This window comes from Cervus canadensis, chromosome 14 (genome assembly GCF_019320065.1).
Source record: "Cervus canadensis isolate Bull #8, Minnesota chromosome 14, ASM1932006v1, whole genome shotgun sequence".
Taxonomy (NCBI): Eukaryota; Metazoa; Chordata; class Mammalia; order Artiodactyla; family Cervidae; genus Cervus; species Cervus canadensis.
The window spans coordinates 47,888,605-47,914,076 of NC_057399.1; the positions used below are offsets into that span (position 1 = coordinate 47,888,605).

The following is a 25,472-nucleotide window of genomic DNA, read 5'->3' on the forward strand; positions in this document are numbered from 1 at the left end:
TATGTAATGTTCTTTCATTGATGTTTTGCTAGTTTCTTTCTTCGTTGGGCTGGTTGTGTCAGTCAAAACCAATGGGCAAAACCAATGCCTGTATTACAACAAATCCATCCAAATTTTAGGGGGAAAGTCTTTAAACAAATTAAAATGAAGACATCTGGAGGAAGAAAATTTGATTAATGGAGGTCATGGAAGAATAAAATCTTACCATTGGAAGGGACATTAGAGGTCATGTCTGTTGTCTAAGTTTCTACTGAGTACAGTAATCCCTGGAGCTTCCAAGTTATAAACTACTCTCAAAGCTTGGACATAAATTCCATTAGTTTCTGGAGTTCCAGAAATTGTGCTATTATCCTTGAGTTGTGAGTTAGCATAACTTGCTTTTCGTATCTTCAGTAAAAGTTGGTATAATGTTACATCATTGTCGCACAAGATACATGTATATATGACCATGTCATTTATTACACATAATATGGAGTTGTTTATATATTGCCATAAATTAAATCTTTTTAAAGTAGATATTGAAAAGAATTCATTTGAATCAGTTCTAATGAGATGGATGAAACTGGAGCCCATTATACAGAGTGAAGTAAACCAGAAAGATAAAGACCAATACAGTATACTAATGCATATATATGGAATTTAGAAAGATGGTAATGATAACCCTATATGCAAAACAGAAAAAGAGACACAGATGTACAGAACAGACTTTGGGACTCTGTGGGAGAAGGCAAGGGTGGGATGTTCTGAGAGAATAGCATTGAAACAAGTATACTATCAAGGGTGAAACAGACCACCAGCCCAGGTTGGATGCATGAGACAAGTGCTCAGGGCTGGTGCACTGGGAAGACCCAGAGGGATGGGATGGGGAGGGAGGTGGGAGGTGGGATCAGGATGGGGAACACATGTAAATCCATGGCTGATTCATGTCAATGTATGGCAAAAATCACTACAATATTGTAAAGTAATTAGCCTCCAACTAATAAAAATAAATGAAAAAAAAAGTAGATATTGTAGCTGAGGTGTTTCCATTAATAGGAAATTGAATTCTTACTAAAGGAACATCTAAAATTTCCATGGCTAGAATAATTCTGCTGCTGCTGCTGAATAATTCTAGGAACATATTTTTGCTCTAGTTTTTTGTTGGTTTGTTTTTGTTAGTTTGCTCACTGATATCTTATAAACTTTTTAAATGATGCTAATGTGAGATTTTTCCATGAGAAATAAGATTCTTAAACCAAATGAAACACAGACTCCTTTTCTAGTGACTAAAATGTCATTTTACTCCCTAGATTCATATTTCTTAGCAGAAGTGAATTTTCTCTGAATCTTGTGGAAATTCTTGATAAAATGTAACATTTTTATGATTGGTCTGTCACAATACAATAGGAAATATTCTGTTCCAAAACTGAAAAACATTAAGTGAATTTGACATCAGAAATGTTATGTAAAATCTTTCTATTAAAGCTATTTGAAGACAAGTAAATGAAGTATTTTAAAAATGCCTTATTACCAATCAGATTTTTGGCATTTTCAGGTTGTGGGAGAGGGCTGCCTTTTTGTCAGGTTTCCTGACTAGATTCCAAGGAAAATCTATTCAGCCTTACACATTACTAATGATGACCCCAGAGGAGTGGGGGCCGTGGGAGGCTGACCTCCGCCTCGGAAGCCCATTTACAAAGACAAAACCAGACCCTGCTCTGTGGGTCTAAATGGGATGGCCAAATGCGGAGGTGTGCATGCAAACGAGTGTTTTCTTCTTCAATATGCCCAGCTCATTTGAATTTTAATAACTCCCTTCTGAAGCCAGCTTTTGAGTTTAAATGTCTGGATGTCACTCATCAGAGCCCAGTGGGGCTGCTGATAGGAAGGATGACAACTTTGGTGAACTCTTTTGAGGAAGAAATGGCTTGAGAGAATAAAAATCATGCTTGGCGTAGGCAAAAGGGGGAAAACGTTTGGGATAGCATGGCTCCATTGCCTATGTGTGCCATTTAATAACTTACAAGAGGAAGAACAATGTTACATGTTATCCTTGATCCACACATATGCCAGGATGAGACTGGATGAAATGATCTCAATTTTAACCAATCAGATCTGAGATAGTGAATGTATTAGTCTGCATTCTCATGTTTAGGACTTTTCTCATTTTAGATGCCCACTTTAAAACTCAACAATAGAACATACCAAATATTCACAGTATCCATTCCTTCACACAGGCCTACATTTTTAAAACCATGCCAAATAGATAAAATTCCTTCCATTTTTGAAAGACTTCAATTAATAGTTTTGAATATAACTGGTTCTTTGCTATACTCTATAACATTTTCTTTTCTTCCCTAATAGTCCCACCTCCTGGCAGATGTAATTTTCTTTAACCTTTGTCATCATCATAATCTATTCCTATGAATATTTATTGACTGTGCTGGGCTTAAAATTTGCTTATAATCTAATTCCTCTTATTCTGGAATTATTTTTTTTCTTCTAAGGGCCCTCTAAGTTTTGGCTCTGATTTTTCCTTCTTTTCTATTCATTTGTTCTTTCTCCTGATTTCTGATATTTGTTTTTTCTCAACCTCAGAGTATATTCAGATTTCAAGATTTTTTCCTAATTTTAAAATAAAACAGTTAAACTGTCTTAAAAGTACTTACTGAAAGTCATCATTTATTTTTGGTGATAATGTTATATATTTCTACCTAATAATTAAGGGGGACTTCCCTGGTGGTCCAATGGCTAAGACTCCATGCTCGTGGCTCAGCTGGTAAAGAATCCACCTGCCATGAGGGAGACCTGGGTTCAATCCCTGGGTTGGGAAGATCCCCTGAAGAAGGAAAAGGCCACCCACTCCAGTATTCTGGCCTAGAGAATTCCATAGACTGTATAGTTCATGGGGTCACAAAGAATCGGACATGGCTGAGCAACTTCACTTTCACTAATAATTTAGCGTTATTTTCTTACCAATTCTCTTGCTAGGGAATATGACTTTCCAAGATTTTTCTACTAGGCTTTAAAGTTTATAGTAAGAAGTATTAATTTAAGGAAAACATATTTAAATCCTTAAAATTAAGTCATTATCAATGGCATTTTCTTCTTGATATGGATTCATTGCTCAGTGATTTGAGTGTATGAGTTGGGCTTGTACATAAACTATAAGTAGGTAGATTGTTGATTGATCATTTCTGGATTACTAGCATGAGACATAATTGTTGATGAGTCTAACCAAAAGAACAGAATGAACTCCGAGTATAGAATAAATGATATGAGAAAGTTGTCCTGTTTTCCTGAAATTATGAAGTTGGTTACCAAAGTATATTATTTTTAAATAGGTTAGTTTAGTAATAGCTTACCAATACAATTCTTTTTACGAAGTTATCAGAAATAAACACATGTGTATAACGGGCTTCCCAGGTGGCACTAGTGGTAAAGAATCTGCCTGCCAACACAGGAGACGCGCGTTCAATCCCTGAGTTGGGAAGATCCCCTGGAGGAGGAAATGGAAACCCATCTAGGGTTCTCACCTGGAAGATTCCATGGAAAGAGGAGCCTGACAGGCTGCAATCTATAGGGTCATGAAGAGTCGGACACAACTGAGCAAGCAATGTGTGTATAACATGAAGTTCAAAAACAGTATGAAGAAAAAGAAAGAATTCCCTGTAATCTCACCACCTAGAGATCACCTCAATAGATATTTGTGTCCAGTTTGTGTCCTCTAGCTGTGTGTGTGTTAGATTATGTTGAATTATAAAATGTATATTATTTTATTGTCTTTTTAAAATATATAACAAATTTCCATGTAAATGGACATGATCACCACTAATCTCCTGCATAAGGAGGGTTGGGAAAGTATGAAGAGCATTCTTACATCACTCTCTAGACTAGTGTTAATAGAGTATGTTGGGATTTTTTGTTGTTGTAAACATCATAGAAATATTTGAAAGAGTAAACAATTATCCCATGGCTTTCGGCGTATGTTAGTTGCTCAGTCGTGTCTGACTCTTTGAGACCCCATGGACTGTATGTAGCCTGCTAGGCTCCTCTGTCCGTAGAATTTTCCAGGCGAGAATACTGAAGTGGGTTGCCATTCCCTTCTCCAAGATATCTTCTTGACCCAGAGATTGAACCCAGGTCTCCTGCATTGCAGGCAGATTCTTTACCATCTGAGCCACCAGGGAAGCCCTTTCTAACAGCTATTATCATTTAAAAATTTTACCTTTTAATTTGTTCCTTTTATGTACACACAATGTTTACATATTTCCCAGTGTACATATGCTTTGTATTCTTTAAGTTAATATTGTATTGTAAACATTTCCCTATTTTCCATATATTCCCATAATTATCATTTTTAAATGACTGACTGTAGAATTTTCTGTCAAGTTGATGAATCATAATTAACCCATTTCCTTATTGGTCATCTAAAATGTTTCCATAATAGAGAATATCCTTGTGCATGTACCTTTCCTTAGGATAAATTCTCATCAATTTATAATTAGACTCTGAGGATGTGATGACTATAAGGATGGCATGGCCTCATTGCTCTTCAGAAGAATTGTATCAGGTTCCAGTACCTCGGCCCTCTATAAATATCACAGGATAGCAGCTTGTCATAAAGGTTAAAAGCTTGGGAGCCAGACTGCCTGGGTTCATAGCCCGCTTATATGGCTTCTTAGCTGTGTCACTTCAGGCAAGCTGCTTAAGTCTGTAAGGCTCAATTGCCTCTGTAAAGTGGAAAAAATAATTGCATCTTCTTTCTAGAGTTTTTGTAAGGATTATGAGTTTATGAGTCATTTTATATAACAGTGCTTAGAAAATAAATGAAGAATAAACCCTTTCTAGTTATCATATTACAAAGCAAACCTTCATTTAGATAAACAAATGAGTATAATAAAAGCCAGGCAGGTATAAAATGATGCCTTAAGGCTAATTTGCATTCATTGTCAGAAGGAATGAACATTTTTGTATGTATTTACTATTTGAGATGTGGTTTCTTTTTTTAATTAAATGTTAGACTTTCTTTTTGGGGCTCCCCAGATGGCTTAGCGGTAAAGAATCTGCCTGCCAAGGCAGGAGACACAGTAGATGAAGATTCAATCCCTGGGTCTCGAAGATCCCCTGCCGGAGGAAATAGCAATCCACTCCAGTATTCTTGCTGGGATAATCCCATGGGCAGGGAAGGCTGGTGGGCTCCAGACCCTGGAGTCACAAAGAGTCAAACCCGACTGAGCACACACACACACAGGGAAGTACATAAACCTACAAGCCATAAGCAAGAAAAAGAAAATTCCATTATCCCATTTACATTTTTCTGTAGACTTTCTCATGTAAGGAAAAGCTGCCTGCCCTTCTTTCTATGCTTCCTTCCTGTCTTTCTTCTCCTTTCTTTCTGCCTGTCTCTCTTTCGATATGGACCACTAAATTCCTACTGTATTTAATTATTATTCAGTTATTCATTATTTTGAATTGTCCTCAAATTGTTCCAGATTAGATAAGAGCCTCTGACTCTTATGTCCTTCTGAGATAACCTCATCATTCTTTGAGTATATCCTTTTATTTATGGCACACAAAGATGTTCTAGGTTCATCTTATTTTATCCTCAGACTTGTAGTAGCCTAAGAACTCAAGTGTCTTTTAGTGGAGAATGATATTTAGAAGTCAAGATCTGAGTACAAATTACTACATTGCTACTGAGGTAATCAGTGCTCCTAGGCCCTTTCAGTGGGCACTTAGAAAATTTCTAAGTGCACTTCTTCCCTCCCCTCCCTTCTCTCTCTCACATATGACTGTATTTTCATGTCTAGCTATGTGTGTTGAAAACCATGAGTTTACACCAACATCTCCAAACCAGTATCGCAGATTTCCTTCTGCATTTTCCTCTTCTTATTTGTAACCTCCTCTAGATTGTAAGAAACCCAGCTCCCGTTATTCTCAATGTATTTGCCAGAGTCCTGATAAACCTGCCTTTCTCTCTCTTGGGCCCTGATTTCCACTGGGCAGCCACCCTGCTTGGCGGCCTTCCTGGTGCTCATGGGCTCAGGGATGTTTTTGTTTCTGGTGACACCAGATGATGTACTTGGTCCTAAGACAGAACATCCTACCAACTCTTGTGTCTGACTGAACCATCAGAATCAGCAACTGTTATCAACAGCTATCTTGGTTAGCAGTGCAGACAGAGGACAAGATGGTTGGATGGCTTCACCTGACTCACGATGGACATGAATTTGAGCAAACTCCAGGAGTTGGTGATGGACAGAGAAGCCTGGTGTGCTGCAGTCCATGGGGTCACAAAGAGTCAGACATGACTGAGCAACTGAACTGTACTGATCTTGATTATATAGTGGTTCCTGGCATGGGGCTTAGCATCTGCAAAAATATGCCTGCTGTCTTTATGTTGTCTACCTGTGTTTTCTAAGGACTTTGTCTAGAAAAATCCTACTCATCCTTTCCATTTTGTTTTAAACATCCTTTCCTCAGTGGAAGGCAAGGGAGGATTCCCAGATGTTCCCTGATTAGTATAGATTTGCTATGTGATACGTTCCTTTATGTTTTTTGTAGTACTTTACACATGTGTAATTATCTGCTTAATTATTCATGATTCTTTGTTTAAAGTCCATCTTTCCCATTAGACTGTAATTTCCTCAAGGGCAGGAAGAGCTTCTGTGTTTAATCCTAAATGCTTAGTACAGAGTACTTGGTACATGTTAGCAGTTTTCAAATATTTGTTGTTCTACTGCTTTAATCATGTAGACACACCCACCCACACATATATATATATATTTCTTCTAAACAGTGCTAAAGATGGAGAAGGTAAAGATATATCCACACAATATAAGTGACAGCATGCTGGTGATGGAGCATAAAGACACCAGCAACTGTTAGCCTACTTGTTACCAGACTTTTCCTGTAAGGGTTGCGGATGTACATTATAGCGTTGAGATCGGATCCTCTGTGTAGCCAAAGTATGTGTGATAATGGGTCCTGATGTAATGCATTAGGTTCGGATATGCCATTTATATCAGGGTTCTTTGAAGCTGTCAACTGGGTGAGGGATTTAAAGCAACTTTGTACCCGGATTTTAAAACATCTGGATCCTTTTAACAAGTACTGTTAGGCCTTCTGAGTTGCAAATCCATTGTCTATAAAGCATTCCGGTATTTCTTTTTATCTGAGGCACTTGTGTGAAAGACAGAGCTCTGTAATAAGGGAACTGATCATTCCCGTATCCTAGGTGTGGAGTCTTGTGTCTGATGCTGATGATCTCTGGGGAGAGAACCATGTGACTCTGATCTCACATTTTAGGGCTACCTCTCTCTTCATACTTCCCCCCACATGCTTATAACTACCAGGTATTTTCTCCATTCCTAACATCTACTATAATTTCTTTCATTCCAGTTAGTGTCAGAATTAGTTGCCTGTAAATATAGTGGAAAATTCTGTATGATTCTAGCTCTGTTGCACTATCTTCGCTCAGTCATGTCCGACTCTTTGTGACCCCATGGACTGTAGCCCACCAGGCTTCTCCGTCCATGGGATTTTCCAGGCAAGAATACTGGAGTAGGTTGCAGTTTCCTTCTCCAGGGGATCTTCCCAACCCAGGGATCGAACCCAGGTCTCCTGCATTGCAGGCAGACACTTTAATCCTCTGAGCCACCGAGGAAGCCCTCTGTTAGCCCATACTAATTCTCTGCTTTTTTGAAAAGTGGAAGGTGTATTGCATAATAGCACTTACTGGATTTTCTGTGCTCCATTTGACAAGTTCTTCTCATTTCTGACACTTGCTTGTATATTGTTTTGTTTGTTAGTCGCTCAGTCTGACTGAGTCGCTCAGTCATTCGTGTCTGGCTCTGCCACCCTATGGACTGTTACCCACCAGGCTCCTCTGTCCATGGAATTCTCCAGGCAAGAATACAGGAGTGAGTTGCCATTTCCTTCTCCAGGGGATCTTCCTGACCCAGAGATTGAACCCACGTCTCCCACATTGCAGGCAGATTCTTTACCATCTGAGCCACTGAAAGGTTGTTACTGAACCATGAAAGACACCGGGATTCTTGGCCTCCGAAGGAGAAGAATTCAATTCGGGGCCAGAGACAAGGCTTGATCGCTCAGAGCTTTTGTGTAATAAAGTTTTATTAAAGTATAGATATCTTCCCTTGGAGTTTAGTCGGTAAAGAATCTGCCTGCAATGCAGGAGTTCAGTTCAGTTCAGTCTCTCAGTTGTGTCCAACTCTTTGCGACCCCATGAATCGTAGCACGCCAGGTCTCCCTGTCCATCACAAACTCCCGGAGTTTACTCAAACTCATGTTCATCGAGTCGGTGATGCCATCCAGCCATCTCATCTTCTGTCGTCCCCTTCTCCTCCTGCCCCCAATCCCTCCCAGCATCAGGGTCTTTTCCAATGAGTCAACTCTTCGCATGAGGTGGCCAAAGTATGGAGTTTCAGCTTCAGCATCAGTCCTTCCAATGAACACCCAGGACTGATCTCCTTTAGGATGGACTGGTTGGATCTCCTTGCAGTCCAAGGGACTCTCAAGAGTCTTCTCCAACACCACAGTTCAAGAGAATCAATTCTTCTGCACTCAGCTTTCTTCACAGTCCAACTCTCACAACCATACATGACCACTGGAAAAACCATAGCCTTGACCAGACGGACCTTTGTTGGCAAAGTAATGTCTCTGCTTTTTAATATGGTGTCTAGGTTGGTCATAACTTTCCTTCCAAGGAGTAAGCGTCTTTTAATTTCATGGCTGCAGTCACCATCTGCAGTGATTTTGGAGCCCCAAAAAATAAAGTCAGCCACTGTCTCCACTGTCTCCCCATCTATTACCCTTATGGCAGAAAATGAAGAGGAACTAAAGAGCCTCTTGATGAAAGTGAAAGAGGAGAGTGAAAAAGTTGGCTTAAAGCAATGCAGGAGACCTGGGTTCAATTCCTGGGTTGGAAAGATCCCCTGGAGAAGGAAATGGCAACCCGCTCCCGTATTCTTACCTGGAGAATCCCTGTGGACAGAGGAGCCTGGCGGGCTACAGTCCATGGGGTCACAAGAGTCGGACACCACTTAGTGCCTAAACTACCACCAAAGTATAAAAGAGATAGAGAAAGCTCCTGACATAGACATCAGAAGGGGGCAGAAAGAGTGCCCCCCTGCTAGTCTTTAAGCCGGATGTTATATAGCTACTAACAAGCTGTTAATTATTGAAAGGAGATTTCTCAAAATTGAGAGTGGCACCAGGCCCCTCACCCACAACATGTATTTTGAGATAACACTGACACCTGGTGAGTCATCCCAGGCCATAAAATGATTAGATTAGGAGAACAATGTAGGAGGAAAACATACAGGTTTGTCAAATAGGTTCTGAGTCTTAGGTGGAACCGACTTGAAGAAAGACAGAGTCTAGGGTAAATACATACCCTCATTAAGCTTAAGACAAACACTTCCATAAGAAAAACACATTGGTTAGCTCAAGGTTTGAGAAAAGTTAAGATGGAGCCAGGTGTCATCATGGCAGCACAGAATTTTAAGAGATACCTCCTTTTAAATTTGTATAGAGAAGGGGAAAAATTCTAATACTTGTTGGTTTCCTCCTGCTGATTAAGAAAGAGATAAGAAGTGTCTGAGGCTTGCAACCTGTTTCCTCCATTTGGAGACCTCTGGCCTTCCTGTCTGTTATCCTCTCACCACCAGGGAACCTTGTATATTAGGTCAGTTCTAAAGAGTATAGAGACAACATACAAAGTGTGTAGATAGTAATGTGCAGGCACTGGTGAAAGTTCTGTTGTCCTGTCAAGGGAGAACTCATTGTCTAAGCAATAAGTGAAGTGAAGTGAAAGTTGCTCAGTTGTGTCCAACCCTTTGGGACTCCATGGACTATACAGTCCATGGAATTCTCTAGGCCAGAATACTGGAGTGGATAGCCTTTCCCTTCTCCAGGGGATCTTCCCAACCTAGGAACTGAATCCATGTCTCCCACATTGCAGGCAGATTTTTTACCAGCTGAGCCACCAGGGAAGCCCCTAAGCAATAAAGGATCTAGAAAGTAGTCATATTTCACTTTGAGTCCTGGTTTAGAGGACAGGTTAATGTCTTCCCTGATTCTCTAGATCCTCTGGAAACTGCGAATTTCCTAGTGAATTCTGTAGAAGGAACTGGAATATAATTTTATATAATTGTAAAAACACTTGATCTGAGAAAAAATTTAATAGAAATCAGCTTATAAATTAAAAGATTTCCAATATAAAATTGGATTTATGCCCTTAATAGGAGAGAAGAATAATTCTATGCCCAGATAGTCACTATACTATCTGCCAATTCATCAGACTATTTCTGTGAATTGTGAGCCAAAAGTCCCCCAAAAAGCATCTTAAATTTTGTTGTTGTTATTGTTGTTTTGTGAAATCAAAGACCCCAATTCGCAACCAACTTTGTTTGTGGACAGTCACCACATGTATATAATCAGTATAGAATTATGTGAATACCCAACCAAGTAATTCCTATCACAGCATTTTTTTTAATCACACCTGATTTTTCCTTGTCTGTTCATCCTCACTAGAATGTCAACTCCACGGTGACCTCTTCTGCCATGTTCAACACTGTTTCCATTGTCTGGTAGCTAGTAGATCCTTAGTTGAATAAATGAATGTGTTTATGAATATATTTACTTTTTTTTTGGTTAGAAATTCTTCTCCTTATAATAGCAATAGTTAACTCCCTGATAATATCTCCTGTACGTCTAGTATTACATCACAAGGTAGAATAGAAATAAAGCTTCAGTTACTGGTAAACAGCATAGAAGAGTGGCAGGTGTGTTGAGCTTTTAACATTTTTAAAAAGCAAAAAAGTGTTTGTTGGCAGGGAGAAAAACAGCACTGGAAGGCATACTATTGGTTTTACCTTCCAAGTCAGCAGAGGCAAAGATAAGGAGGTTTGTTGGTGACTACTAAGAAAACATGCTGATTCTTGAGATAGCTGAAGTTCTAAAACATCAGAGAAAGGCCTGGATTAGAAGGATGGGTTTACTAGTTTTCAGTGCATAAGTAGTCTGTGAATCTGTGAGTAAATGAGCGTAGGCAGTGATAGAAATTATGTTACAGTGCTTTTTATTACAGAAAACAGTGACTCGCTTCAAGTGACTCAATATTTACTGCAAGGATTCATAGCTTTCTCGGAAATGTAAGAACAGATACTATTCTCACCCCTCAGAGTATCAGAGGCAGAAAGATATCAGGCATCAAGACTTCATCTTGCTCTTTCTGTCTACCTTGCCAGGGCTGCATCATATCAATATCTTCCATGGATCCTTCCTTTCTTCCCAAAGACTGACTCATCCTTTCTCTTCTTTTGTGTTTGTATGTGTGTGCTGAAATACACGTAACATAAAATTTACCATTGTAGCCATTTTAAAGTCTAAAATTGGGTGGCATTTAGTACATTAACAATATTATGCAAGTGTCACCAGTATCAAATAGCAGAACAATATTCATCACCCCCAATCCAATTTATTTTTTTTTCTTTTGTTGCTCATGTTTTTGGTCATTCCTAAGAATCCATGACCGATCAATAGACTTATCTCTATGTTTTCTTCTAAGAGTTTTATAGTTTCTTGTATTATCACTGATCTACTTTAAGTTAGTTTTTCTGTATGGTGTTAGTACTAGTAGGGATCCAGCTTCATTCTTTGAGTGTGGATATCTAGTCATCCCAGCAGTGTTTGTTGAAGAGACACCTTCTTTCTTCTATTGAGTGGTCTTAGCACCCTTGTCCAAAATCAATTAACCATAAATGTTTGGGTTTATTTCTAGCCTCCCAATTCTATTCCATTTTTAATATATGTCTATCCTTAGATTTTCCAGTACCACACTGTTTTGATTACTATAGCTCTGTAGTAAGTTTTGAAATTGGTATGTATGTGAGTCCTTTAAGTTTTTCTTTATTGAAATTGTTTTGACTATTTGGGCCCCCTTTGCAATTTCATATAAATTTGAGAATCAGCTTTTCCATTTCTGCAAAAAAGTTGTTGAAATTTTATAGGTATTGTGTTGAGTCTGTAGATAGCTTTCATCTAGGTTTTCAAATTTGTTGGCATAAGACTTGTCTACATAGAGCCTCCAGCATTTCACAAAACATAGTTCAGATTTTCCTGCTGCAGCACTGTTCAAGCAGCATTCTCCACTCTGAGTTTCTGCCCAGATAAGCCATGATTCCCTGTATTCATCTGTTTGGCTCTCTGGTCTTGGAGACAGCATCTTGCCCTTTCTTAAGTATCCAAAAGAGTTGTTGATTCTTCAGTCTGTTTAGCTTTTTCCATTTATAATAGTGTGGTAATTGCCAAACTTCTTACATGTAGATCTGAAAACCAAAAGTCCCCCTTTTAAAAACTTTTTTAAAGTATAAAAAACATAAAATTTACCATCGTAACCATTTTTAAGAATACATTTATATAGGATTACACTATATTCACATCATTGTGAAACTAATCTCTGGAATGTTTTTATCTTGCAAAACTAAAACTTTGTACCCATTAAGCAAGAACTACCCTTTCTTCCTTTCCTGATCCTGGTAACCACCATTCTACCTTCCCTATCTGTTAATTTGACTATTCTAGTTGCTGGATTTAAGTGGAATCATAGCATTTGGAAGAAAAGCTATGACCAACCTAGACACCATATTAAAAAGCACAGACATTACTTTGCCAACCAAGGTCCATCTAGTCAAAGCCATGGTTTTCCAATAGTCATGTATGGATGTGAGAGTTGGACTATAAAGAAAGCTGAGCACGAAAGAATTGATGCTTTTGAACTGTGGTTTTTGAGAGGAATGGGCTTCCCTGATAGCTTTGTTGGTAAAGAATCTGCCTGTAATGTGGGAGACCTGGGTTTGATCCCTGGGTTGGGAAGATCCCCAGGAGAAGGGAAAGGCTACCCACTCCAGTATTCTGGCCTAGAGAATTCCATACAGTTCATGGGGTTGCAAAGAGTTGGACACAACTGAGCAACTTTCACTTTCACTCCATGTTTTTCACTTGGAGAAGACTCTTGAGAGTCCCCTGGGCTGCAAGGAGATCAAACCAGTCAATCCTAAAGGAAATCAGTCTTGAATATTCATTGGAAGGACTGATGCTGATGCTGAAGCTCCAGTACTTTGGCCACCTGATGCAAAGAACTGACTCATTGGAAAAGACCCTGATGCTGGGAAAGATTGAAGGCAGGAGGAGAAAGGGATGACAGAGGATTGGATGGCATCACCGACTCCTTGGACATGAGTTTGAGCAAGCTCTGGGAGTTGGTGATGGACAGGGAAGCCTGGCGTGCTATAGTCCATGGGGTCACAAAGAGTCGGACATGACTGAGCAACTGAACTGATATAGCATTTGTCTTATCCGACTGGTTTATCTCACTTAGCATAGTGTCCTCAAAGTTGAGGACACACTGTAGCATATAACAGCATTTCTTTTCTTTTTAAAGTTGAATACTATTCCACTTTATGTATATATCACATTTTGTTTATACACTTCTCCATCAATGGACATTTGGGTTGCTCTTGGCTATTGTGAATAGTATGAATATGAGCAAACAAATGTCTCTTTGAAACTCTACTTTCAATTTTGGAAGTGGGGTTGCTAGGTTATAAGGTAGGTCTATTTTTAATTTTCTGAGGAGTCATCTTATTGTTTTCCGTCGTGGTTCTTCTGTTTTATAATCCCACCAAAAGTGTATAAGGGTTCTACTTTCCTCACATTCTTGCCAACACTTGTTATTTTTTCTTTTCATTATTTTTTTCCAAATAGTAGCCATCCTAATATGTATAAGGTGATATCTTATTGTGGTTTCGGTTTGCATTTTTTGATGATTAATAATGTTGAGCACTGAAAAAGCAAGAGAGTTCCAGAAAAACATCTATTTCTGCTTTACTGACTATGCCAAAGCCTTTGTGTGAATCACAATAAACTGTAGAAAATTCTGAAAGAGATGGGAATACCAGACCATCTGACCTGCCTCTTGAGAAAGCTATATGCAGGTCAGGAAGCAACAGTTAGAACTGGACATGGAACAACAGACTGGTTCCAAATAGGGAAAGGAGTACGTTAAGGCTGTATATTGTCACCCTGCTTATTTAACTTATATGCAGAGTGCATCATGAGAAATGTTGGGCTGGAGGAAGCACAAGCTGGAATGAAGATTGCCGGAAGAAATATCAATAACCTCAGATATGCAGATGACACCACCCTTATGGCAGAAAGTGAAGAAGAACTAAAGAGCCTCTTGATGAAAGTGAAAGAGGAGAGTGAAAAAGTTGGCTTAAAGCTCAACATTCAGAAAACTAAGATCATGCCATCTGGTCCCATCACTTCATGGCAAATAGATGGGGAAACGGTGGAAACAGTGGCTGACTTTATTTTGGGGGGCTCCAAAGTCACTGCAGATGGTGACTGCAGCCATGAAATTAAAAGATGCTTACTCCTTGGAAGGAAAGTTATGACCAACCTAGACACCATATTAAAAAGCACAGACATTACTTTGCCAACAAAGGTCTGTCTAGTCAAGGCTATGGTTTTTCCAGTGGTCATGTATGGTTGTGAGAGTTGGACTGTGAAGAAAGCTGAGTGCTGAAGAATTGATTCTCTTGAACTGTGGTGTTGGAGAAGACTCTTGAGAGACCCTTGGACTACAAGGAGATCCAACCAGTCCATCCTAAAGGAGATCAGTCCTGGGTGTTTATTGGAAGGACTGATGCTGAAGCTGAAACTCCAATACTTTAGCCACCTGATGCAAAGAGTTGATTCATTGGAAAAGACCCTGATGCTGGGAGGGATTGGGGGCAGGAGGAGAAGGGGACGACAGAAGATGAGATGGCTGGATGGCATCACCGACTCGATGAACATGAGTTTGAGTAAACTCTGGGAGTTGGTGATGAACTGGGAGGCCTGGTGTGCTGCAGTTCATAGGGTCGCAAAGAGTCGGACACGACTGAGTGACTGAACTGAAGTGAATGTTGAGCATCTTTTCATATTTCTTTTGGCCATTTGTGTACCATCTTTGGGAAAATGTCTATTCAAACTCTGTCCATTTTTTATATGTTTCTCTTTTTCCCTATGCTTCTCATTTCTTCAATTATTTGACCTTTTGTTGATTCTGTTTCTAGTTCTGCTTCTCCCTATTTTTCAACTTCTACTAATTGTCCTACTTTTCTTGCTGATTCTGCATACACCTCCCTGTTTTTCTATGCTCCATTTTGTTGCTGGTTTTCCTTTGCTGACTCTGACCCACCTCTGTTTCTCCCTTTCTCAGGGTCTGCCGATTCTGCTGCTTTTTCCACCTTAGCTTCTCCTTTTCCCATGCTTTTCCTTTTTGCAGCTGGTTTTCTTTTTGTTGACTCTGCCTCCCCTTCTGTTTCCCCACTTCTCATGGTCTGCTGATTCTGCTACTTGTTCCACCTCTGCTTCTCCTTTCTCCTGTGCTTCTCCTTTTCCCATGCTACTCCTTTTGGCAGCTGTTTCTCTTTTTGCTGACTCTGTTCCAACTTTTGCTTTCCCACTTTTTGTGGTCTGCTAATTCTGCTGTTGTTCTGCCTCTGCTTCTTCTTTTGCCTATGCTTGTACTTTTCCCATGCTTCTCCTTTCAGCAACTGTTTCTCTTCTTGCTGACTCTGTCCCCACTTCTGTTTCCCCACTTATGGTCTGCTTAATCTGCTACTTGTTCTGCCTCTGCTTCTCCTTTCCTCCATGCTTCTCCTTTTCCCATGCTTCTCCTTTTGGTAGCTGTTTCTCTTTTTGCTGACACTGTCCCCTCTTGTGCTTTCCCACTTTTCTTGGTCTGCTGATTCTGATGCTTGTTCCACGTCTGCTTCTCCTTTTTCCATGCTTCTCCTTTTGGCAGCTGTTTCTCTTTTTGCTGACTCTATCCCCACTTCTGCTTTCCCACTTTTCATGATCTACTGCTTCTGATGTTTGTTCTGCCTCTGCTTCTCCTTTCTCCTGCACTTCTCCTTTTCCCATGCTTCTTTCGGCAGCTGTTTCTCTTTTTGCTGACACTGTCCCCTCTTGTGCTTTCCCACTTTTCATGGTCTGCTGATTCTGACGCTTGTTCTACCTCTGCTTCTCCTTTTGCCTTTGCTTCTCCTTTCAACAGCTATTTTTCTTTTTGCTGACTCTGTCCCCATTTCTGCTTTTCCACTTTTCAGAGTCTGCTGATTCTGCTGCTTGTTCCACCTCTGCTTCTCCTTTCCTCTGTGCTTCTCCTTTTCCCATGCTTCTCCTTTTGGCAGCTGTTGCTCTTTTTGCTGACTCTGTCCCAACTTCTGCTTTCCCACTTTTTGTAGTCTGCTAATTCTGCTGTTTGTTCAGCCTCTGCTTCTTCTTTTGCCAATGCTTCTCCTTTTCCCATGCTTCTCCCTTTCCCATGCTTCTCCTTTTCCCTTGCTTCTCCTTTCGGCAGCTGTTTCTCTTTTTGCTCACTCTGTCCCAACTTCTGCTTTCCCACTTTTCATGGTCTGCTGATTCTGATGCTTTTTCTACCTCTGCTTCTCCTTTTGCCTTTGCTTCTCCTTTTCCCATGCTTCTCCTTTCAGCAGGTGTTTCTCTTTTTGCTGACTCTTTGCCCACTTCTGCTTTCCCTCTTTTCAGAGTCTGCTGATTTTGCTGCTTTCCTGCCTCAGCTTCTCCTTTCTCCTGCACTCTTCCTCTTCCCCCACTTGTTTCTGTAGCTGTTTTTCCTCTTGCTGGCCCTGCCCCCGTCTTGGCTTTCCCCTGTTTCAGTGTCTGCTGCTGCTTTGTCTTCTGACTCCACCCCTGCTTTTTTTTTTTTTTCCTTTTGCTAATTCTGCTTCTCTTTCTGCTAATGCTAATTTCCTTTCTGCTGCCTACATTGATCCTACTGCTGCTTTCACTTCTCCTTCTTTGTCTCCTAGTTTTTCATACGTCATTTCTGACCTCCTTGTAACTTCACTTCTTCATGATCCTCACTGGCTACTCCAACCTTGGCTTTACCTTATGGCTCCACTCAAAACTGCTAGAGCATCTGATTTTTTCAATTTCAAATTACCTCCCACCTAAAAAAAAAAAAATTTTTTTTAAAAGAATATATCACTAAAGGCATGGTGCTGTGTCTTAGATAGCTTGTTAAACTATGGATTAGCTATTATGTTATTTCACCTGTGGAGCCGTCAGCCATGGCACAAGCTGAGGAGAAGAAGAAGCAAGGAGCACATGGACAGAGTGTAACCATTTAGAGCCACAGGGACCGAAGTAAGCCTTTGTCCTGAGAAGGGGATAAACCTGAGTGGCAGTAATTATCTTCTCTTCTGGAAGTAGATTAAGGAATGAGTGAGAGATAAGGCAATAACATAGAGTAAGTTTTTAGGAAATTCAATGAAAAGATATGAGAGAGCATGGAAGAGAGTTAATTAGCAATGTGGAACATTCCTATCCAGACAAGAAGGAAAGACTGGAAGCAAATAGGAGAAAGGAGGATAGAGGGAGCAAAGGTTGTAGCAAATGGGATTGACTTTAAGGGCACAGAATTGAAAGGGCGAACACAGTTGAAGCTGTGATACCGAATCCTTGGAAATGAGTAGAAAGGAGGGAACATTGGCATCTTTCACTTTCATGAGGCTATTGAGTGGTTTTATTATTTTTTTTCTTTCTGTTGCAGGTCCTGAATCTGTGCCCCCTTCCCTTCTCAAAGTTGTGATGAAACCTATAGCAACTGTTGGAGAAAACCACCAGTATCCTCCTGTGAACTGGGCTGCTCTCCTCTCTCCACTTATGAGGCTAAACTTTGGTAAATGTCGTGTGTTTTTAGGTCTTCAGACTCTGCTTTTAGTTTGTGACCTGAATAGAAAATGAGATTTTTTGTCAAAATTGATAGTGACTGAATGGACCTCTGGGAACTTAAGGTTTGTCCTCTTGGGTGGGACAGCTGGGTTACTTCATTGAGTCACTTTTTAAATAGCTGAGGAGGAGGAGGCATTTTGAAGACATATACCAGATGCACTCATCAGAACAGTACTTGACTGAGATGTGCATGTTGCTGGGTATGCAGCATAGATCACAGAAAGCCTGGTTTGATGGTTATCAGACTGCACTTCTAGAACACCAGGTTTCACCGAAATGCCCTATGGGATGCTGTATTAGTTTTCTGTTGCTGCCTTAACAAATTGCCACAGACTTAGTGGCTTGAAACTATACAGATTTATTATCTTATAGTTCTGTAAGTCAGAAGTCCAACATAGTTGTCACTTCACTAAGATCAGGGTATCAACAGAACAACATTTCTTCCTTTGTTGCCGAGGGGAGTGATGTGGCTTGAATGTTTGTGTTCCCTGAAAATTCATATGTTGAGATCCTAACCCTCAGTGTGATGGTATTAGGGGGTGGGTCCTTCAAGGGCAATTAGGTCATGAGGAACCCTCATGAATGGAATCACTGTCCTTCTAAAAGAGGTCCACAAAAGTCCTCAGTCCACACTGTGAAGACACAGAAAGAAGCCAGTAGACTGCAGCTCAGAAAAGGGCTATCACCAGACACCCAACCATGCTGATACCCTGATCTTGGACTTCCAGCCACCAGAACTATGAGAAATAAGTCTCTGTTGTATATAAGCCACCCAGTCTGTAGTGTTTTGTTATTGCAGTCTGAACAGACTGAGATGGGGAGATTCCATTCCCCTCCCTTTCCCAGCTTCTAGAGGATGCCCACTCCTTGGCTTGTGGCTCCCTTTCTTTGTCTTCAAAGCAAGCAGCAGAGGGCTAAAGAAGCCTCATTCTGTCATCTTTCTGATTCTCTGAAGGCAGGAAAGGTTTTCCACTTGTAAAGATTCATGTGATTAATGGGTCCATCTGAATACTCCAGGATAATCTCCCCATCTCAAGGTCTTTAACCTTAATCACATATGCAAAGTTCCTTTGCCAAGCAAGGGAACATATTCACAAATTCCAGAGATAAGATGTAGACAGATTGTTCTGTTTATCCTGGGTACTTTGTGGTGAGAGGTAAAGGCAATGCACACCTCTGTTTGTCCAAAGCAGATTCTGTGATGGAGTTAGCATATTAGCATATGGAAATTTAGCTTCATATATCAATATTTGCACCCCCACCTCCAAAAAAGAGGGAGCGAGAACAACTTGAACTGTGCTATAAATTATGGATGTGTATATATATGTATGTGTTTGCCATGAGTGCTCTATTATTTATAGTAGGTGCTTACTTACATATGATATACCAAAAGATTAGTATACTGTAATTTATGTGCAATTTATGGGATAATCAAAGATGATTTTAACTAAACACAATTTTTCATTTGAATGCTTTCATTTGAACCTAATCCTATGTAAGATATGGTGTCACCATACTATATATCCAGAGATTTTATTTGAAAACTATGTTCCCCTGCCCCTTCCCACTTATATGTGCTATGTTGAAGATGTTGGTATTTTAGTAAAAAGAAGAAAAAGCCTGGTTAGGAAGATGTATCTGCTGATGGGGATCAGGCTTAAAAAAGACTGGATCATTAGAGAATGTGGCATCTTTAAATCCTTCCAGGTCTGGATTTGTCTATGTGCTGAATGCAAGGTGGAGAGGAGAGAAAAAATAAAAATAAGATTTTTAGCTAGAATTTTCTCAAAATTTTAATAGTATTTGAGTCTTTAGGTTTATCTAAACATTGTAAGAGAAATTTGCCAAGCTAGTTCAAGATCTTTACCAGTTCCAAGACTCCGGTCTCTAATCCAGTAGATACATTCATTTGTTTCACAACTAAAAACGTCTCTTGAAATACCTTACGGTTTGCCGAAGCTCCGTTACTGTTAGACATCATACAAAAGTTCTTTTACCTTTAGCTGTATTATTGGGGACACTGAAACCTAAACCTGGGTTACAAGAGGCACCTACCTGCATTACAGATATTCTTCTCCCTTCTTCTCTGTCAGGTGAAGAGATTCAGCAACTGTGTCTTGAAATTATGGTGACCCAGGCACAGTCCTCCCAGAATGTCACTGCACTGTTGGGAATGTGGGTGATGCCACCTCTGATCCATGGTCTGAGTGTAAGTAGTAATTAAGGGTGTTGAGCAACAGGAGGGTATAGTTGTTGTGGGGGAGATCAGCATTCATTTGGTTATGAGTTCTCAAAGTCAAGAGTGGACAAGTGGGATCTCACAAAGAGTGAGCAATTGACGGTAGCTGGCCGGGAGATTGGAAGATGGTGGGACTTGAAACTCTGCCATAGCCATCACCATGTATGCTTTCAACTTTTCATACTTTTCATGTTTATTACAAGAAAAAGGGCAAATGATGATCAGAGATGTTCAAGCTCCTTTCTCAAGACCACACAGGTAGAAAGTTGTAGAGTTACTGGAACCTGGGTTTATTTGTTTATATGATCTACATAATCATTACAGCAGGGATTAAAAGAAAGGCAAATCCACATGCTTTCGATAAACAATCCCTCATCCCTCCCTTTCACAGAAAGGCAGCAATTAAGGTGAGCCTTGAAAGCTTGGTAGGATTTTATTAGGCATCAAATTAGAGACCCCAGAGGATGTAAGTGGGAGGGTGTAGGGGGAGAGAGTAGAACATCTCTGTCCGTAGGTGTTCAGCTTGAGTAAAATGCTGAGGAAGAAGTGATCCAGCCTAGTCTTTGTGATAGAAGTGGCACCAGCTACCAGGGTATAGACTAAGGGTAGGGAGGAAGAATGGGGTGCGATTATTTAAAGATATGAAATAAACAGAGATGTATCAGTTCGGTTGCATTTCAAGTTAGGACAAAAAAAAAAAAAACATATTCCATGATTCCTTAGAGGTTCACCAATTGATTATGAACTAAATGATCTTTTTTTTATTCTTCTATTCCTGGAGGCTTTAATTCTTTGAGAATGGTGAAAAGCGCTCTTATTGTTTCATCTTTTTTAATGTATTTAATCATCTTTATTGCAATTCATGAGTGCATTAAAAACTGATATGGATCTCTTTATTAACACATGTAGATTCTCATGGGCATCTGCTTTTTACTTTTACTTGAGGATGGTGAAAGGGGTCAATATCTTAGTATCATTACATCAAGTTCTCAACTCATAGGAAGCCTGGGAGGCTCTCTTAGGATTTCCAGATCACTATACTGTCTGCCGAACAGCCCAGACTGTTATAAGGAATTCCACACTGGAATTCCTTATAAATTTCAACAGGCACCTGGGCAACAGAGCACTCTGTTACTCTGCTTGTTTTTAAGGTGCATTTCCAGGGCTAAACATTGTGCTCAAACATTTTCAAATTGCCCTGGCTAATCTTCCAAGTAGTCTGTTACTCAATTTACTAATCTCTGCCAGATAAAGGACCCCAAAGCTTTGTTAACCACGAAGTTAGGCAAGGCTCCTCTTCTCTTCCCAGATCAAGTTATTTGCAATCCCCAAAGAATGCTAGTATCAAAAGTGGAGGACAGTAGTCTTTTCCGAAAAAGCCCTTGTCTTTTGACTTTAGTCTCTACTCTGTGCTTTTTAAAAAAAAGTTTTCCTACATCTCCTAATTCTTCTGAATTGAAGGTCAGTGTTACTGACATCTGCGTCCTTTCAGTAGGTTCTGTTACCTGTCTGCTCCAAGCAGCTCCCATCCAGCTGCCCTTTAGTGAGCACTTGTTACGTTCCTCCTACTGGTAAGCTCTCAGGGAACACTGTCAGTCATCAGATTTAATCTCTCTTCAACCCTGACAGGGGCTTCCAGGTGGCACTTGTGGTAAAGAGTTCACCTGCCAGTGCAGGAGATGAAAGAGACACGGGTTTGATCCCTGGGTCTGGAAGATCCCCTGGAGAAGGGAATGGCTATCCACTCCAGTATGCTTGCCTGGAGAATTCCATGGACAGAGAGGCTTGGCAGGCTACAGTCCATGGGGTCGTAAAAGAGTCAGACACGACTGAGCACGCACGCACATATACAACCCTGACAGGCCAATTTTTTTACAGCTCTATTGAGTTCTGATTTATATTCCATAAAATGTGGCTATTTTAAGTGTATAATTTGATGAGTCTTAGTACATTTATCCATTTTCATCCATCACCAATAGCATTTCCACCACTCCCAAAAATTCCATTGTGCCTATTTATAGTTAATCCCCACTCCCAATCTCAGACCCAGTCTACTATTGATCTTCTTTTGGTCTCTATAATTTTGCTACTTTAAAGAGCTTTCATATAAATTTACATTTCATATAAATTTTAGAAATTCTTTAGAATGGAATCATACAATATGAAAGCTTTTATTTCTACTTATTTCACCTCTGAGAAGTAGATTTTTTTTATTATTTCCATTTTACAGGTTGATAAACTGAGGCAAGTAGCGGTTAAGCAAAGCTTATATAGCTCATCAATGGAAACACTGGCTGTCTCAAAAGCCTGTGCCTTGCACACTGTTCTATAATGCTTCTTTCCTTTTAAATCATCTATAATTCTAACTGCCTGTTTTCTTGATCTCAGATATTTTTCTAGGTTTTAGTTATCCTTCCATTTCTCCTTTAAATCTGTCCTATTTTTTTTCTTTTTACATTCGTCTTTGATTAGGAAGCTTTCTTATTATCTTTGTTAATTAACAAATTGTTTGGTAAATTCATTTTTTAAATTATGTACCTTCTCATTTAAAAAAAAGATCTGAAATGGCATGTTCTTTAATGTGAAATCTTGTCTAACTCATGCAGCTACATTGATCTTTTTAGAAATTTACCAATTTTTGTCAGATTTTATTTTTTAAAACATTTCTTTCAGACTTGTTGCTCCTTTAGTATCATACTTAATGTTTCTAAGAATTTTTGAAGCCTGCTTCCTTACAGTCTATGGCTCATAGCTATCACTAACCACACCCTTCTTAGCTATCCTGAACTCTAAGACACTATGGTCAGTTTCACATGCTTGGCTGGTTCTTCTTGGCTCAGAATTGGCCCCAGAACTCCTGTTCCCCTGATTATTTTCTCATGCTTTCTCAGAAGAAGAAATGAATAATATCAGATATTTTGTTTAGCCAATTTCCAACAGTTGAGGCTTCATCTCCAATAGCTTTTCTTGCTAGAGAATGTGACCTTTTAAGACTGAATAGCAACTGTCATGTACTTTGAGAAGTAGCATTTTATTCCCCTCACTGGAAAGACCCAAGATTTGAGATGAGTAGTTCACGGATGGATTGGCAGATACCACATATCCACACAAGCACCCTAGATCAGAAGTCACTGCAGCAGCTAACATCACAGGCATGGGTGGTCCATTGGCCCATGAAGCTGTGGGGAAATGAGGGTCTAGGAAGCAACCTGAACCTTTTAAAATTTCATTTTACCCTCAGACGGTGATGACCTAGAGGTTTTGAGCATTATAAACCCAGACTTGCCTGTTGACATCTGACCTCTTCGGTTTCTCTTTCAGCTGAATGTCAAGAAATACCTTCTCCTATCTGTGCCTTCATGGATAAAATATGTCTCTGATGAACAGATTGTGGGTTTTGTTGAAAGCTTAATGGTGGCAGTTTTTAAAGCAGCTTCCCCACTCTCCAGTCCTGAGTTACGCCTAAGTGCCTTACAGGGCCTGAGTCAGGCCATGAAACTGCCCAGCCCTTCCCACCACCTCTGGAGTCTGCTCAGCGAAGCTACTAGGAAAATTTTTTACCTCCTGCCAAATAAGATTCGGGTGAGGAACAAAAATATTTGCATTCCTGACAATTTGTGTTTGGGATTTTTTAAAGCCTTTTTGGCAAAGCGGGGAGGTGTATGTTTTTAAGAATGTGGTGGGAAGACTAGCAAGAAATAACCACATTCTTCACTAAGAATGTTTGCTTCCAAAATCTAAATTGAGGTTGAAAATTTAGAACCAAAGTTTTGAGCATGCTCTGAAGCAGGTTAACCAGTATAGCACCAGGAAATTTGCTCTCAGGTCTTTTACCAAATGCCTATAGAAGATGAGCAAGTTCAGAAACCCTTACACCTGGGGAATCCTTGGGCATATTGTCCAACAGTTAATATTTGCATAAGGCGACTTAATACTAGCTTTGCCCCTCCCCCAACAGACTTCTGAAATGTAGTTGTACAAAGAAGTAGAAAATCCATCTAGAACGATGGGTTCTGATGAGAAAAAAGTACAGCCAAGCAAAATACACCAAATAACAGGAAAGATGATGTACGTGTAAATCTATGGCTGATTCATATCAATGTATGACAAAACCCACTGAAAAAAAAAAAAAAATAAAAAAATAAAAATAAAATGAGGATAATGATAAAAAAAAAAATTGGCCACGAGTTTTGGCTTGGTTAAAATTAAAATCTCATCAGCTGCTGTTCATGGAGATAAGCAAAGCTAAAGATTTGTCAGAAGAGTGAGAATATGCGTGTTATCTTACACTGTATTTTGACATGCTTGGGATTTTTCTTTACCAGAGAAATGATCTAGAGCTGTATATCAGTGTAGCAAAGTGCCTCTCGGAAATGACAGATGATGAAGCCAATCGGGTTGCCCAGATTACTGAGGTAATAACATATCTGTGTGTTTTTTCGTTATTGAGATGGGTATTACAATTGATATGGTTATAGTATCCTTTTGGCTGAAGCTCACTCTGTTTCATATTTGTTAGTTACTGACCAATTTCAAGAAACTCTCTCATTCACTGTGGGGTCTCATGTCCAGCCTACTATGGTTGGATATGTGGTATATAAATGGGTAGATGAATGAATAACTTTTTTTCAACTGGCGTATAGTTCCTTTACAATGTTGTGCTAGTTTCTATTGCACAGAGAAATAAATCAGCTATATGTTGTATACATATATCCACTCGATTTTGGATTTCCTTCCCATTTAGGTCACCACAGAGCATTAAGTAGAATTCCTTGTGCTATACAGTAGGTTCTCATTAGTTATCTGTTTCATTCATACTAATGTATATGTGTGAATCCCAGTTTCCCAATTCATCCCACCTCCCCATTCCCTTCTTGGTGTCCATACATTTGTTTTCCATTTCTGCCTTGCAAACAGATTCATCTGTACTGTTTTTCTAGATTCCACATATGTGCATTAATATACGATATTTTTCTCCTTCTGACTCACTTCACTGTGTATGACAGTCTCTGGTCCATCCACATCTCTACAAATGACCCGGTTTCATTCCTTTTTAGGTTAATATATATTCCATTGTATATATGTAGTAGTATAAATGGACAGATGAATGATAACTTTTTAACCTAATTAATCGCACTTTGTCAAGAACATTTTAGTGTTCCCTATGGGTAAAAAGCATTAGCCGCTCAGTTGTGTCTGACTCTTTAAAACCCCAGGGACTGTAGCCTCTGTCCATTGAATTCTCCAGAAAGATCCCCTGGAGAAACGGCTACCCACCCAGTGTTCTTGACTGGTGAATTCCAGGGACAGGGGAGCCTGGCAGGCTACAGTCCATGGGCTTGCAAAGAGTCAGACATGACTGAACGACTAAGCCAGCACAGCCCAAGCAATTTAATAAGGAAATGCTTGAGAAAGT

At 39.8% G+C, this 25,472-nt stretch overlaps 1 protein-coding gene across 5 annotated transcripts in view; it reads left to right on the plus strand.

Annotated features, from left to right (window-relative positions):
- Window positions 1–25,472, plus strand: part of FOCAD (focadhesin) — a 288,623-nt gene that overhangs the window by 249,525 nt on the left and 13,626 nt on the right. For all 5 annotated transcript variants that reach the window (XM_043487388.1, XM_043487389.1, XM_043487390.1 and 2 more), the window contains 4 exons: window positions 17,636–17,764; window positions 19,911–20,026; window positions 23,378–23,638; window positions 24,382–24,471. In XM_043487388.1, coding sequence (XP_043343323.1) covers window positions 17,636–17,764; window positions 19,911–20,026; window positions 23,378–23,638; window positions 24,382–24,471 — 596 coding nt within the window. The remainder of the gene's footprint in view (window positions 1–17,635; window positions 17,765–19,910; window positions 20,027–23,377; window positions 23,639–24,381; window positions 24,472–25,472) is intronic.